The 16,058-nt window shown below is 38.9% G+C and overlaps 2 protein-coding genes across 3 annotated transcripts; both read left to right on the top strand.

Annotated features, from left to right (window-relative positions):
* The first annotated feature begins 3,940 nt into the window (after positions 1-3,940).
* LOC129764443 (ribosome biogenesis regulatory protein homolog) lies at positions 3,941-5,411 on the top strand. Its single transcript, XM_055763522.1, has 4 exons — positions 3,941-4,201; positions 4,272-4,761; positions 4,820-5,076; positions 5,139-5,411. The coding sequence occupies exons 1-4, from the start codon at positions 4,053-4,055 to the stop codon at positions 5,284-5,286; spliced, it is 1,044 nt and encodes a 347-aa protein (XP_055619497.1). The 5' UTR covers positions 3,941-4,052; the 3' UTR covers positions 5,287-5,411.
* Positions 5,412-8,405: 2,994 nt separating this feature from the next.
* LOC129764447 (uncharacterized) lies at positions 8,406-10,350 on the top strand. Of its 2 annotated transcripts, none has more exons than XM_055763525.1 (4): positions 8,406-8,710; positions 9,118-9,233; positions 9,297-9,673; positions 9,979-10,350. In XM_055763525.1, the coding sequence occupies exons 1-4, from the start codon at positions 8,670-8,672 to the stop codon at positions 10,276-10,278; spliced, it is 834 nt and encodes a 277-aa protein (XP_055619500.1). In that variant the 5' UTR covers positions 8,406-8,669; the 3' UTR covers positions 10,279-10,350. The 2 variants fall into 2 exon arrangements, 1 of the variants encoding a protein (XP_055619500.1); XR_008741149.1 differs by lacking the exon at positions 8,406-8,710 and adding an exon at positions 8,739-8,840.
* The last annotated feature ends 5,708 nt before the right edge of the window (positions 10,351-16,058 follow it).

The raw sequence follows: 16,058 nt of genomic DNA, 5'->3' as shown, positions 1-16,058 counted from the left end.
ACACGTTTCATCGATGTTAGCAAGCGTAAACCACTCGTGATCCAAAGTAAAATTGATATCGTACGACACGAAACGAAGTCGATGTATGTGATTGTTCTCTAAGAAACTTCTGCCGAGAATAACATCCACCTGCATTGTGTTGTTTGGCACAAACTGTTTCCAATACATGCAATGTTGTACTAAACTGACCTATAATTTGCGCTTTCGAGTTGTTTATTCCAACAATTTCTTCAGTTGCTGCGCCCAGCAATAAACATTTAGGCAATAATCTTATTTTAATTAAATTAGCATAACTACCGGTATCGAATAAAGCCATTGCTTTGATACGTTCTCCCGCAGCATCAATTTGCACTTGTTGCTGTGATGATTGATTGACCGTCTGTCCGTACCGACCTCATCGAAGATCGCATTCGTATCCGATCGCCTCATTCCATCTGGTTTTGTAACTGCCACCTGTGGAACTGCCTGTTGCACAGATTCTCTTCCCCGGCAAATATCGGATGAATGTCCCACACGCTGACATCTGTTACACCGCTCCTTACGCTGTGGCCTGGGGCAGTCTAGAGATTTATGCCCTGATTCACGACAGTTGAAGCACACTATATCTGTTGTTGAAGGACGCAACACGGAATCTGCTTTCGATGGTCTTGGAGCAGCTTGAGGTATCATTTCCATGTTTGACGCAATCCACTTTATGTGCCTCAACAACTCGAGTGTTGATGTGTATTGTTTTGCAAGAAGACTGCTGTACACTCGATCATGACGAAGTCCTTTTATATAATACTTCAGTGTGGCTGATGCACTGAAGTCACCTTTCTGTGCGATGGCATCTACTCGGTATACATATGACTCGTAGGATTCTCCTCGTTCTAACTTCACTGCTTCCAGTTCACGGTGAATGTCAGCTTCATCATACGTTTCGGGAAAAGCAATGATTCGTTTTTTGAACTGACACCGATTAAATATGGACTACTCCTGACGTCGGTACCAGTTAGCTGCCGCTCCCGCCAATCGAGTTGAAGCATACAACAAGCACACCTGCTCCGACCATCCATATATGATGCGAAAATGGTCGATTCTTCGTAACCACTTGCCAACGCCATCTCCTTCAGAATATTCCGGAATCAATCGTCAAACGTCATACGGATGTAAAGCCACGCTTTGATATCGATTTTCCCCAACGGAACTTGTTTCTTCGATCGATTTTACATCGTGCTGTTCCTCTTCGTCTCCATCTTCTTTTTGCTGATCTACATTTCGTTTCTCGTCTCCATCATTCTCCGCATCGTAAAATGGCGCCTCCGTTTGAATAACCGTTTCGCTTTTCGTCAGCTTAGTAGCCATTTTTCGCGTCAATGGCGTCGTCGCTAATATCGTCGAAATTGTTCTTCTCAAGAGATTATCCGTTTTACCATCGTCCTCTTCGAGAAGTGCCGGGTATCCCACTTCTGAAACTGTAGACTCGTGTTCAAAAAATACAAATTACACTGTTTCAATTTTATATTATATTCTGAATGTATTCTCTTCGGATGATTTTCTCAGACTGACAAACGGTTTTATAATGGAGGGGAACCTTACAGTCAGGGGTGTGTACATTTCAGGGTTGACTCTACTTGCACATTCGAGGGGTTGTCAAAAGTTTTGTTTTTTCTTTCTCTTCTACGCTTACAAGATGTCTATTGATGTTGGGTTCCAGCTAACATTCTATGTTGTTCTTGATATAGCTGAACGAAAGAGCGAAGGAACGGTTCAAAAGAACTGATTCACTTAGATGAACGGTTAGTGACTGAACCGTTCATCAAAGTGAACTGTTTTGCCCATCTCTAGTTCTTTATTTTTGAGAGGCTTCGGCCATCTACACACTAGGCAACCTAGGTTGGAAACCAACTTAACGAATATGCCAAAAAAGTAGAGAGCATGTGTAGTCAAATGGGAGCATACACACTAGGCAACTGGCAATTTAAGTCGGACCAACTTTTTCGATTCAACCTAGCATGTCGAGTGGCGCGCGATGTGTGTTGGCAACATTTTCGTTCAATTGCTGTTGACATTTCAATTTCTGCGTTCGTTGAGTTTTAATCATGGATGCCAGGGGATTTTTTCAGATTTTTTCACATTGTACGAAAAAATGTCTTCACAGTCATATTGAAGGAAACTAAAATTCGTAACATAATTTTGAACAATGCTTGATAGATTATTCAAGGTTTATAAAAAATGTTGAATATAGAACATTTATTAATCTTACCTTGAGGTTTTGAAGTTTATTTCAATAAATGTGAAAAATATATATATTGCGCGACCACGAACTAAATTTAGAAGTAATAAATGTTTTATGAAGGTGGGCTAGATAGATTTAAATGGCAAACAATATAATGGATAACTCTCATTTGTCAATTTGTCATATTTCAATTTTTCTCATTGTCAATTTGTTTATTTCAGCTTTGAAGTTTTGGCTAATTATTGTGAAACGGTATGTAACCGGAAAACCTTCGATTGTGATGTGGTCGTGAATAACAAGCGAGTGAATGACATCGAGATAAAACTCTCGATTGATTACTAAGGACAAAAATAAGCAAGTGATTACTAAGGACAAAAATAAGCAAGTGATTACTAAGGATAAAAATGAGCACTGATAAAATGTGAGCGGATGACACTAAAACAAAAGTTTAATTTTTTTGGGCTTATTTTATGAACCAAATATCTCTGAAAAATTCACATATACTATCATACTGCAATGTATTCACATATTTTATAATATCTTCAAAATGTTTTCACGAAATCAAATGTCCTCGCAGTAAGTTAAATGTCTTCAAACCTAGCATCTCGGGCTGTAGCATTTTCGGGAAAAGTACTTCCAGGAATGCCATACAAACAGATTTTTCTGTATAGTGCAAATTGTATTTCAAAGATTCCGTTTTGATTCCATTGTAGAGTTTAAAAAAGTTACGATACATTCAATTCGATGCTAATTGCAAAAATGAAATACTTTCGTTATATAATTTCGCTCGAAAAATCTCATGTAAAGTTGTATTTTTTTCAAAAACGTTCTTCATAAATTGATCCTCATATGAATTCTTTCAGTAGTTAAAGAAACGGCATCACTGCCAGTGATGAGGGATGAAAACTCAACGTTTTTTTCACGTCTGAATTGCCTCAATGTGCAGAGCTGAGTTGGAGATGTGTAGAAGGCATTAAACTTTGCAGTTCATTCGCGAGGTGTACCGGTCGCCCGCATAGTTATTCCTAGGTTCCCGCCAGCTGGTCGAGGATATTGTCACATCCAAACGCAATGGATCGAATGTCCCTCCACTTTTGCCGTGATTATTTAATAAGGTGTTTATGCTAACCTCAATAAACCATATTAGGTGTAAGAGTGGTGTCTTTATTCTTTATTAAAGCTTCCATTTCAATATTTTTTTTTTAGATTGTTAGTTATTTAATATTAACACATCCAATTGGTCGACCATAACTTTCAATAGAGCAAAAAAATGTCACTTGGAACCGTTCAATTCAATTTACATGATAGGGGTCAATATTTCCGATACTTCAGTTCTTCTACTCCATAGACACGCACAGTTTGTTACACCGTGCGTGAGCATACGAGTTATGATTTTGCGCGTAAATACAGGAGAGTAAAAATTTCGTTTTATTGTCTAGACGCCGTAATGCCCAAAAGTTTGGCCCACTCCATCGACACTGTACCACTGTCATCGCGAATGTCCAAATACAGGTCAAAACCGCCTCTGATGCGACACTGAGTGGTGCGTCTGTATGACAATTTAGTGATAGTTTACTGTATTATTACTTGTAAATTAAATAATAGCAGCATTTATGCATCCTCCCTCTCTATACATTGTGACAAAAAAAGTTTTCCCACCTTCTAGCAACCTATCCCGTTTCAATGAGGTTATGTTTTCATTCGCAAAAGCCGAGTGTTTGTCAAAAAAGTAAACATGGTGTTTAGTTGAGGGGAACAACAACGTGTTCATTCAAAATAGTGAAGTAATACTTCTCGAGGCATTTGTAATTTTGATTCTACCTTTACTGTTAAAATGGATATAGTTAAGGAAGTATTGGAAAAGCAGAAGAAGGATTTAGAAAAATATAAACCAATCACGGTGGAGAAGCACTTGGAAGTTGGAATAGATATTGGACATCTGATGGTAACCGATCCCAACTATTTCGATGAAGACAAACTAAGGTAAGTTGATTCTGATTGTTTTGTTAGTTACGGAAATGCCTGATCAAATTTTCAAAATGTTTCACAACAGAGAAAATCAGGAACAATATTTGCTCGATTTGACCCGCGGTAACACACAGCTGTTGGTTAACAGCGTTTGGGAGCTCCCGACAGAACGAGTGGAGGAATCTGTTGTTGTCAAACTTCCTCCCCCGCGAACTGTATTGCCTCGTGCTCGCAAACTTCCAGTTCCGAAGCCACTCACGAAGTGGGAAGAGATTGCCAAGGCGAAGGGCATTAAGAAGCGAACTCGCGAGAAAAAAGTATACGACGAAGTGTTGGACAAATGGGTACCAACATACGGTTATCAGCGCTACAAGGCCGACAAAGAGAAAGACTGGGTCTTGGAGGTGCCCCAGAATGCCGATCCGAACAAGGATATGTTCCAAGAGAAACGAGACCTGCGGATAGAGCGGATAGCGAAGAACGAGATTGCTCGTATGAGGAATATTGCTCGCGTGAAAAAGATTCAAACACCGCGTACCGGCTTCTTGGGACCGGAATCAGCATCTGCAAAGGAGGTACTGAATTGTAGAGTGATTTTCGAGAATAGTTTTGAGCTCATAATTGCTTTTTTAGCTTGTGACGGCGGTTAGTATTGCAAAGGCATCGACCGCATCGGTTGGTGTTTTCCAGGAGAAACTTTCAAATGAAAAGCAAGCTCGAGGAATCGGTGTGAAAGAATTGATGCCGGGCAGTAAACGTAAGCGCGCTCCAATTACGTTACCAGGGGAGAAGAAACGAAACCTGGAAATCGTTAATAAGGTTTTGAATAAGAAACCCAAAATCGATGTCGAAAAGGCAATTTCTCTTCAGAAGGCTGAAGCGCGAACAGAGTATGAGAGCATTGCGTTGGTTTATCACATGAATTTACAAATGATCTTTTTTTTCGTTACAGACGTGAAGCGGCAGCATTATCCGCAGAAGGTGCATCCAAGAAAAAGGGTAAGAAATCTACGAAAGGTACTTTTAGTCGGAAAAAGCCAAAAGGTGGACAAGGCAAACGTAATCATAGCAAGCGAGCCGTTGGACGTAAAAGGCGTTAGATGGAAGTTTAAAACGACGAATCAGCCTACTGCTGAAAGTCTATAATAATGTAAGAAAAAATTAAGTAGATATTTCAGTTTAAGAATATACATGTTGTCAAATATAAGCAGTTATATTGATCATGCGCCGTTCTGTCTAATCTGTCCTATGATGAACATGCCATTGACCTTGATTATCAGAGAACCACATTCTTCTGATTTAGTCCCAACGATTTAAGCATGGAATATATCAGAGTTACAAATAAGTTTTGATGGAGTCGTATCGAACCATCTAGTATTCATGTTGAGACGTTGTTCACATAATAAAATCTATAAAGTGCGCTACACATACAACGTCCCGTCACCTATTCTCTTGGACTTATTTTGCCGACGTCAGTGTTACCGCTGATGGTGTATGTGAATGCTACCATATGATTTTCATGGGAGAATATTTGATATTTCATTCCTTCACGTTGATCGTGAAGACGGGACGGTGTATGTGTAGCGCACTTAAGGATCATTACACCGAATTGTCAAGAAAAAATTGGATGTAGGACTATTTCTTTGATTTCTCTATAGGAAGTTACTATACGGTATTGGAAATAAGGCATGTAAAAAAAAATTAAGGGATTCCAAATCGTTATTAAGATATAATTGTCATATCACAAACCATTAGATGGGAAATTTATTCATCTTTTTTTTGACGTAATTACCTTCGGGAACACATTGGACTGCAAATTGGAAAACGAAAAATCTGCAGCATTAAATCCCACGTTTTGATTTGTCCAACTTGCCCTTCCCCAGTTTTGCCATCTATAAAGAGCTCCCATGGCCAAGTGGTAAGCGTTGCGCTTGCCAAGATGGGGGCTTTGGGTTTGATTCCCGTTCGGGTCAAAAATTCTATCGTCATCAATCGTTTTTCTAGCTTGCACTGGTTCAGGGGAACTGTCTAGGGTGTGGTGGGATGAGCATTGGACATTTCTAGTCCCCAAGAAAAGCCACACAAACCCGGAAACAGCTCCTTCAAGGGAATTGACGCCGCTATAAGCGTCTTTGTCCAGTCCCGGTGGTACTCGTAAGCAGCAGTGGGGTTGGTCGCAGGCCTTGCGGCTTGCACCACTAAAATACCAAGCAACGAACGATACAAAACATGACATCATGATCATCATCGGAGATTCCAAAAAAGGGGGAGTTCAAAACTGTAATTGGTATGCACAACGCACACCAGTTAACAAATGAAAACGGCTCAAGACTCATCGATTTCGCCACCTCCAAGAAAGTGGCCGCACGCAGTACCTTCTTTCAACACAAATTCCTCCACCAATACATCTGGAGGTCCCCAAATCAAACAGAATCTCAGATCGACCATGTTCTGATCGGTCGATCGGTCGGTGAACGGTCGGCATTTCTCGGACATAACTGACGTCAGAACCTATCGCGGAGCTAACATCGATTCGGACCACTACCTAGTGATGGTTAAGATGTGTGCTTTCATTGGGAGGTGAAAATAATGATGGATATTCAGGTGGAATAAATTTCAAAATCAAAATTATGAATGAAAATTTACTTTAACGTATCGAATATTTATTTTATGTGATTAAATAAAAGTTTTTTTCCGATATCGCAGAATATTGAACGAAAACTGTGTCTAATGATGATTTTATATTATAATAGTAATTATTTGTGGAACAAACAGGAAATGCATCGACAAATGGTTAAGTGAGTGTCAGAACTACATGTGTTAGGTAATCAAACAATATTAAGTAAAAATTTTCATTCAAACTTTTATATGTTTACACTGCACTTGGCCCTTCTGATCTGATGGAGAACAATTTACCTCCCAAGCACTAATATCACCACCAGACGTCGACACTGTACATTTGCCGTCGTAAATATAAACAAATCAGACTATATAACGCACACCAACAAACCACCGCATTCGTGAAACTGAAAACGTTTTTTTATTACAGAGTCAGTTTGGCACTGACTCAGTTTTAAAAACGAATTCGCTATACGTTGGAGCAGTAATAAATGAAAATATACCACCCCCAACGATAGGTGAAGTTAGGAATGCTATCAAACAATTTAAGAATAACAAATAAACTGGCAACGATGGCATCGGAGCGGAACCTTGAGAAAAAAATTGGCGGGTAAACATAATGAGATATGAACAAAGGTGCCTAGAAGGATTCCTAAGGTGAGGCCGTTTCGTCACTAAGTTGGTTAGGGGAGCGGTATATGAAAACAGTACGAAAGAAAGCAGAAGGGGAATTATTTGGTTGGAGTGTGAAAGAGACAGACTGATCACGAGCGAGCTTGGGCACAAGCGTATTATGTTTTGCTTACAAACAAAACACAGAAGACTTCCAAGATGGCTGAAGAGTGGTTTTAGCCAAGGCGCCTAGAAGTATATCCTAAGGTGGGCCAACTTGCTAAAACCACTCTTCAGCCATATTGGAAGTCTACTGTGTTTTGTTTGTAAACAAAACACAATACGCTAGTGCCGAAGCTCGCTCGTGATCAGTCTGTCTCTTTCGCGCTACAAGCAAATAATTCCCCTTCTGCTTTCTTCCGTACTGTTTTCATATACCGCTCCCCTAACCAACTTAGTGACGAAACGGCCTCACCTAGTACCATAGACCCGTCTTGGTTTTAGCAAGTTGGCCCACCTTAGTATATACTTCTAGGTGCCTTGATATAAACAAGTGGTGGGTGAAAGGCGAGCGACACTGAGATAAAAGTAACCATTGATTACCAAGGACAAAATTTAACAAGTGACACTGATGAAAAAGCGAGCGTATGATATTGAGACAAAAGTCTCACTTCTTTTGTCGATATTTGGAATTTTAGGCGTCGTGCACAAATTACGTAACGATAAAGATCCGAAATTTGGACCCTCTCTCCCCCTACATGACGCAATTCCATATCTCTAATGCACAGTAAGTAACGCAAACTAGATTTCCCTCCCCCACCTTCTCGCGTTACGTAATTTGTGCACGACGCCTCATGGAAATAATATCTCCCAAAAACACATACATCATCATATTGGAATGTCTTCACACACTTCATAATGTATTCACATTGAGTCAAATGTCTTCAAACCTGGCATCTGGCATCTCTGGTCCGGAGGTAGAATATTTGACATTTTTTGACCGATAAAGTTTGGTTTGAATTCGTTACAAACACTATTTCGTTTGTCACTCTTCAAATATCAACAGTGGCAAACAACGTCAAACATCGAACATGGAAATAATATCGTGCGAACAGATCGAAAGAGTATTTTAGGCATTCAATAACTGAATATTTGCGCGTCGTGTTTTGTGTCGAACATATTTGACTAGTCCACTTTGATCAAATTTTATCCGTCGAAAAGTGTCAAATATTTGGCTTCGGTGAAACAGTGCATGAGCACCCATAGCACTATATTTCGCATTATGGCAAGAAGGTAAGTTTGTGAATCTCTATATACAGTGGAACCTCGATTATCCGCGAGCGGATAATCCGCGGTACGGGTTACCCGCGAAAGCGAGCTCTATAGTAATTCTATAGAGCTTCCCATAATTTGTTAGTTAGAGGTTGATACTTGCTTTTTGTTTTAGTCATGGCTTTCACATTATCTGATCACTGGTTTACACGACCTTACCGATGGATAGTTTAATGATTTCTGTATTGATAAAACATAGTATTCATGCTAAAATATCTTCATTTCGTATTTGCACCTCATTTTTAGTCGTTTATCGCGTTAACCACGATTTCCGTTATTCGCGGTGACCTTTCAGACTATTTCGCGGATAATCGGGGTTCTTCTGTAAGATTATATATTTTATCATTTCAAATTAATTTATATTTTAGATTATCAAGGTTAGACCGTTCTGGATTGGCGAAAGAAATCGACGTGGATATTGGCACTGACGATGAATCGATTAAAAATATCGAACAGGAAGTCTTAGTGGAAGAAAAGGATATATGTAAATGTTTACATATTTTTTTACAGTCCATTCTTCACTGATGGGTTTTTATATACGTTCCAGATCAGGTAAAAAAGAAAAGAAAGCGAGGGAAGGTTGAGGCAGCGTGGGATGAGGCAAACATAAACAAACTCATTAGTGCCGTAGAGGAGAATGACTGCATCTGGAACGCTGGGAACAAAGAATACAAAAATCGTGATATGCGCGATGCTTCATGGCAACATATAACCGAAAATGTTTTTGACGGACAATATAGTGTAGCAGAAGTATGCGCCAAATGGACAAACCTCCGAATTCAGTTCCGATCATACCATGCAAAAGAAAATAAGCGAAAATCTGACCAAGGGGCTTATTCTAGAATATCTTGGCGATTCTACAGGCAAATGATGTTTATTAATAACGCCGAGGACCAACAGACGGAAAAATCCGAATCAAATCTGGTAAGTTGAATTGTATACCATAATATTTTGAATCAAACACCGTACCGTGCAGATTATACTGAAGGTGCTCCACTCATTTTATTGTATCTTGGAGACTTTTGTAGAACATTCTTTTACAAAGATTGTATCATCAATCTGTTTATAGGAATATTCGTAGTTTTTTCTGGAATCTACAGTTTCTTTTCCCGAGAAACTTGGACAGGTTCGGGAAGTTTCATGAGCTGTTGAACTTCACCGCTTTGTTATCATAATCGGCCTCTGTTTGTGGAACCTGTAATAATATCAAAAAATGTTATTTTTTTTAGACCCTAGAGGAGGATTCTGTCAAGGGGACACCAAAACGGCAAATCAGCAGCCCGAAAAGCAATAAGGGTACGCAACAATCTGCAGAGTCTACAGGAGATCCCACTACAGCAATTGCTCTAGAAGGAATACAAGCGGCATTGAAGAAATTGTCTGAAGTTGATAGCTATCAGGTGTTCGGGAATTATATTGCCGAGGAGTTACGTAAGCTTTCCGATGCAAACGCTGCGAACAGGATTCAGCGAAAACTAGCGAGGCAGCTGATCGACTCTCTGGATGAACTAGACTATATTTTACCTTAACGCCAATTTCCCAAACATACCTCATCTTTTAAACGATAGAAAATATAGTATCATACATCAAACTACAAACAATATATTATATTTTTTTTATTCTTTATTTGAGAGGCCTCCTGGGCTGGTTCGCCTCGTTGAGAACAAATCATTGCACATCAAATTATTATATAAAAATTGGACTACAAAAGGCACACAAATTAAAGACACGAACCCATTTACAAAACATAACTTAACAAAAAAGCTGTTTGCTTGCAGGACCAGATGGCAAGGATGTCCTCGGACCATGGTTCGAGGTCAGTGGAGAGGAAACCGTGCCGTTGAAAATTACCTTTCATCGTGGAGAGGAAGCAACAAGAATCTTCTTGGCTGATCCATCGTTCAGACGCTAGATCTTGAGAAATAGTTCGGCATCTTTTACACTTCGGCTGATTCCATAACGATTTCGCTGACCACACACGGAGTTGCGAATTCGGCAGTTGTTACAGAGTAGATGGAATGGTTCTCTGTTGAATCCGTGTGAGATCGAGCAGTGCCGGTTCTGAGTCTGGACAGGATTCCTTGTTCTCTCATTCTTTTTTTTGACGTAGAACTACGTCTTACATTAAGGGTGCCAAATCAGAAAACAGGTCACGTTTTTATGAAATAAAGTTAACGTTAATAACTATTTTTGCCGCGAACGGATTTAGGCGATTTACATACTAAACGAATCGGAAATTCCCTACGATTTGTTTAATATGCTATACATTAGAATCTCCTGGTTTGTAAATGGTTAAAATATATGAAAACTTTAAGTGTTTCCATTTTCCCATATATTTGTTCTGTCCATATGTGTGCTTTCCCAAACAGAGCTGTCAGTAACGAGCAACTTATCGACGAGCAACGAAGGGGAAATCGGAGGGTTCATAGTCTCCGTGAACAAAGGAAAAGAAGAAGAATGAAGGGGAATATTTGCCTAGAGTATAAACAGTGGATTTCGCTGAGGCAAACTGTCATTCGGCATCGGACTCTTGAGCAATCCAGTTCACTTTGCTTCATTCTTCGTGTGGACACCGACTGGACAACATCGTTGCTGGACGAGCTGGACGGCGAGGGATCGAGTGCCTTTCTCAAGGCAAGAGGGCGGAGGTGGTAGCGCTGGAGTAGAGTAATAGAGTAGAGTAGAGTTTTCAAAGGGCCTTTCTCAAGGCTAGAGACGAATGAACTGCAAAAGTTTAAAGTCTCTATAATACAAGACCTTCCTTCCTTCACTTTGCTTTCGTTGCGCTTCGATCCAAGATTGGACCCCACCAGTGGTAATTCAACTTGGATATCGTCGTGTGGTTTTTCCAGTTCGTTTTTCGCGTTATTCGTATTGTGTGTTTTTCTTTCCGCGTTAAAAATTGGACGATTCGCGTAGTGTGTGATGAGTAAGAAGAAGAGGAAGGCTGGTTCGAGCACTGCAAAAAACGAAGCGTCGTCCAATAATGCACGCGATGTTGGTGCAGTGAAAAGCGCTCGCACCCACCTGCAAACAAAAATAGAATACTAATTTGATATAGAAAAGCTAATTTTCATTCATAATTTTATATTTTGAAAACGTTCATTCCAACTGAAAATCAGCTATTCTTTGACGCTCCCCTAAACTAGTAAACGAAGCTCAATGCCGTCAACGCAGATCGCTGTTTTGAACAAAACAAATACTTTTGATGATTGAGATGTTGGCACCAAAAACATGGCTGCTTACAAATATATTGAGTTCAATTGAATTCGGAAATTGTTTCATTCAATCAAGTAGTAAATCAATACAAACAAATGATTGCTAAGCTAAGCTAGTTCCACGTCAATTTTGCGGTTGTATCATAGATATAACCCATCCATTTTTCTCGTTCAAATTGAATAGAATTTTGAAATGGAATTCTATAGAATAGGCACCCTCATCAACTTTAGGATATGTAGAAAAATAATAAAATCATAACCACATTATTATTATGTTTATACTACACTTTTTATTAATTTATAGTACCGATGGTTTGTACTGCAGTTTTTTGCGAAACCCTTAGAATATGGCTTTGGCATGTGTTATTGTTGTCAATTCGTCTTCAAATTGATCAAGATATTATTAGATGATTTAAAAGTTGTTTATGAACTTAGTTTGATCTTCACTTAATAATTTATTCACAAGTTGGGTCCCGCAAGAGACTCAAAAACGTCGCTACACTGAGAGAAATAATTAGTAAATACAACGAATTTTTTGGTAAATACTACCAATCTATAGTCATTTTCGACCGTACTAATAAACACATATGTCAAGCAGAACCATGATTCGGAAGCCCAATATCGGCTACATTTTTTTCTCGCCGAAAATGCACGTATCAGAATTATATCCTTATTATACCTCCGTATTGCCTTATGGGAACAATGAAAATGTATAATACGCGCTTTTCTCACCAATTTTCAGATATGACAATATCCAAGCTTACTAATGTTATCGAGTAAAATATACTAATCTCTGGTAGGGATGCGGGTTTGTTGACAATATGTACAAAAAATTTGTACATTCTACTAATTTTGCATTACCAAATGTATTCAGTAGTTTTCGACCGAGGATTTTTCTAAGTGTATGGGTGACGAATGTGTTAACACTAAGTCCTTCCAAGTTGCATTATTTGAGTGTGTAGTTAAGGGCTGTTTGCATTCTATTGGAAATAGTATACGCACATTTACCCCTCACTAAAATGATTATGTCATCAGCGAAACCAATGACTTCGTATCCTAAATTAGCTAGGTTATTAAGAAGTTCGTCGACAACTAGGTACCACAACAGGGGAGACAGAACTCCTTCTTGAGGGCAACCTCTAGTTGGTTTCGTTGTTAGAGTAGATCCTCCTAATTTAGCTGTTATTAGTCGGTTGGTTAGCATGGCATGCATCCAGTTGGAGATGCACATGTCAAAACTACATTTTTTCATAGCTTTATTTATATGATTTCATGAACCATATGAAATTTAAAAGGATCAAACAAGACTACTGCTTATGAAACCGCATTTGAAACTTGGGAAAGGACAGGACACTAATCAGTTCACTAACAAACCATACAGGAAACTGATTGACTGCCTTAATTGCGCTACACATACAGCATCACCGTCACCGTCCTGTCAACTATTCTCTTGGACTTATTTTGCCAACGTTAAAGTTGCAGGTGATTGTGTATGTAAATGCTAGCATACGATTTCCATGGGAGAATATTTGACATTTCATTCCTTTACGTTGACTTCACGGTGACGGGACGTTGTATGTGTAGCCCACTTTATGTACTTGATGGTGACGTCAAGGCCGAACATATGTGCTGCGGTGAACTATTTTGCAGGGTTCCAGTGTTGTGCGATGGACGAACACTGGGGATACTTAAAGCGAGTGCAGCGCTACCTAAGGGGTACAATGAATCATCAACTCATATATCGACGGCAGGACTCGTCGGAAGGACTTTTGGGATTTTCGGATCTGACTGGGGCAATGACCGTAATGATTGACGTTCTGTTTCGGGACTCGTTATCAAATTGCACGAATCAATGGTTGATTGGGCAACGACGAAACAATCGTCGGTAGCCCTGCCGACTACGATCGATTGGCTGTAACATCAAACAGCCTTTGACAGTTTATGAAGACAATCAGTCGTGCATCGCGTTGAATACGGAACCTCGCAAGCAGAGGTGGATAAAACATGTAGATATCCAGCATTACGTCTCGAATATGTGCCAACTGAACACCAACTGGCTGACGTGACGACAAAGGGGCTGGCTGCATCAAGATTTCGCGTACTTCGCGATTTACTTAGATTATTGAATTGAAGGGGGATGTTAAGAGTGTAGTTTAGTCCATTCAAATTATAAGTTTGCCTTTACTGTGTATAAAATGATCCGTCAATAAAGATCTCATTTCATTCCTGAAACCTAAAGCGGACCTTACACGGTCAACTTTATTGACAATATGATGACATTTGAGAGCATAATGACAGCTGAACATGGCCGACGACGCAGAAATCCGGATTTTCTGATTTTCGAGCATCAATATCGTGACATTTCATATGGATGCATGATGTTGACGTTTTACCTCACGGACTTCCAGACTGAGTTGCCAGATATGAAAGCGCACATTTAATTTTTGTTAGTCTTTTTTGAGATTGCAATTTAAATTTATAAACTACTGAAATTGTAGGAATCATAAATGGAAGCTTTTGGTTTGGAAAACCGATACTTTGAATAGCAAAATACGGTACTTTTCACGATACAAATCAAAACTTCAAAGTAAACTGACAAAGTGATGGTGAGAGAGTGGATGAAACTTAACGTTTTAGGAATTTTTTAGCGTTGAACTCGGTCATTCTTTGCGCTAGTGAGCGGGTTGTGTGTTTCTTCACACTCCGCTATAAAATTTGGAGAATGAGAAGATCTGGGAAAATCACAGATGAAAAAAACATCATGTGTTAATTCAAGCAACAGTAGAATCCCGATTATCCGCGGAATAGTCGGGCAAACTCACCGCGATTAACGAATATCGCGATGACCCATTAAAGGACAAAAATATGCAAACACGAAAAGAGATGTTTCAATATAAAAACTATGTTCTATCAACAGATTCTATCAACAGAAATCAATCAACTATCCATCTATAAGGTCGTGTACACCAGTGGCTAAATAATGTAAAAGCCATGACCACGACAAAAGAGCATGGGCCTACCACTCACTAACAAATTCCGGAAAGGCCTATTGATTTACTATGGAACTCGCAGTCACGAATAATCCGCAGGGCGGATCACCCGCTCGCGGATAATCGGGGTTCTACTGTCATAGTCTCATTTATGGAATAAAAACATTTGCTTGCAGATAAAATAACTTGCATATATTTTCGCAAACTAAAATAATCTGGCATCTCTGAAACTGAAAGCAACAGTCTGTATTTGTGAAACGAGTATTATGATGTATTTTTGAGAAGAAAAACCGAATTCTAAAGTGTAAATTATGAATGAAAATTAACTTTTACGAATAAAATTAGTATTCTATGTGAATGCAAATTACTTTTTTTCTGCAAGTGGTGAGAAAATCCCATATGAAAATTATGTCTGAAATTGACGTTATATTATAATAATACATTTTAGTAGGAATATCTGAAAATTCAGGGGAAATAGGTTAAGTTAAGGTTAGGACTACGCGCTTCAACTAATTAAATAATACCAAGTAGATATTTTCATTCAAATCTTACCAATTGAAAATTGCCTTTTAGCCTTCTAATCTGATAGAGAATAGTTTGGATCCCAAACTCGAATGTCGCCACTAGCCATCGCGGCGCGTAGTCCTAACTCTAAGTTTACCTATTTTCTATGAATTTTCAGATATTTCTAGTAAAATTTATTATTATTATATAACGTCAGTTTCAGATACAATTTTTGTATGGGATTTTCTCACCACTCGCAGAAAAAAAGTGATTTGCATTCACATAGAATACTAATTTGATTTGAAAAAGTTAATTTTCATTCATAATTTACACTTTAAAACTCGTTTTTCCTTCTCAAAAATACATCATAATACTCGCTTCACAAATACAGACTGATCCTTTCAGTTTCAGGGATGCCAGATTATTTTAGATTGCGAAAATATATGCAAATTATATTATCTGCAAGCAAATGTTTTTATTCGATAAATAAGACTATGACAGTAGAACCCCGTTTATCTGTATCTGTATCTGTACCCCGATTATCTGTATCTGTATCTATTTCTGTATTGATAGAACATAGTTTTTATGTTTAAACAT

The sequence above is a fragment of the Toxorhynchites rutilus genome, chromosome 2, assembly GCF_029784135.1.
Source record: "Toxorhynchites rutilus septentrionalis strain SRP chromosome 2, ASM2978413v1, whole genome shotgun sequence".
Lineage (NCBI taxonomy): Eukaryota > Metazoa > Arthropoda > Insecta > Diptera > Culicidae > Toxorhynchites > Toxorhynchites rutilus.
The sequence above is the reverse complement of the archived record's forward strand: the minus strand, read 5'-3'. Positions and strand labels throughout refer to the sequence as shown.

Bases quoted from the DNA above. Each gene is read 5' to 3' on its own strand.
- LOC129764447 (XM_055763525.1), top strand. From the start codon at position 8,670: ATGAGCACCCATAGCACTATATTTCGCATTATGGCAAGAAG. The intron at 9,234-9,296 runs GTAAATGTTTAC...TATACGTTCCAG, and splicing joins AGTGGAAGAAAAGGATATAT to ATCAGGTAAAAAAGAAAAGA. The intron at 9,674-9,978 runs GTAAGTTGAATT...TATTTTTTTTAG, and splicing joins AAAAATCCGAATCAAATCTG to ACCCTAGAGGAGGATTCTGT.
- LOC129764443 (XM_055763522.1), top strand. From the start codon at position 4,053: ATGGATATAGTTAAGGAAGTATTGGAAAAGCAGAAGAAGGATTTAGAA. The intron at 4,762-4,819 runs GTACTGAATTGT...TTGCTTTTTTAG, and splicing joins AATCAGCATCTGCAAAGGAG to CTTGTGACGGCGGTTAGTAT. The intron at 5,077-5,138 runs GTATGAGAGCAT...TTTTCGTTACAG, and splicing joins AAGGCTGAAGCGCGAACAGA to ACGTGAAGCGGCAGCATTAT.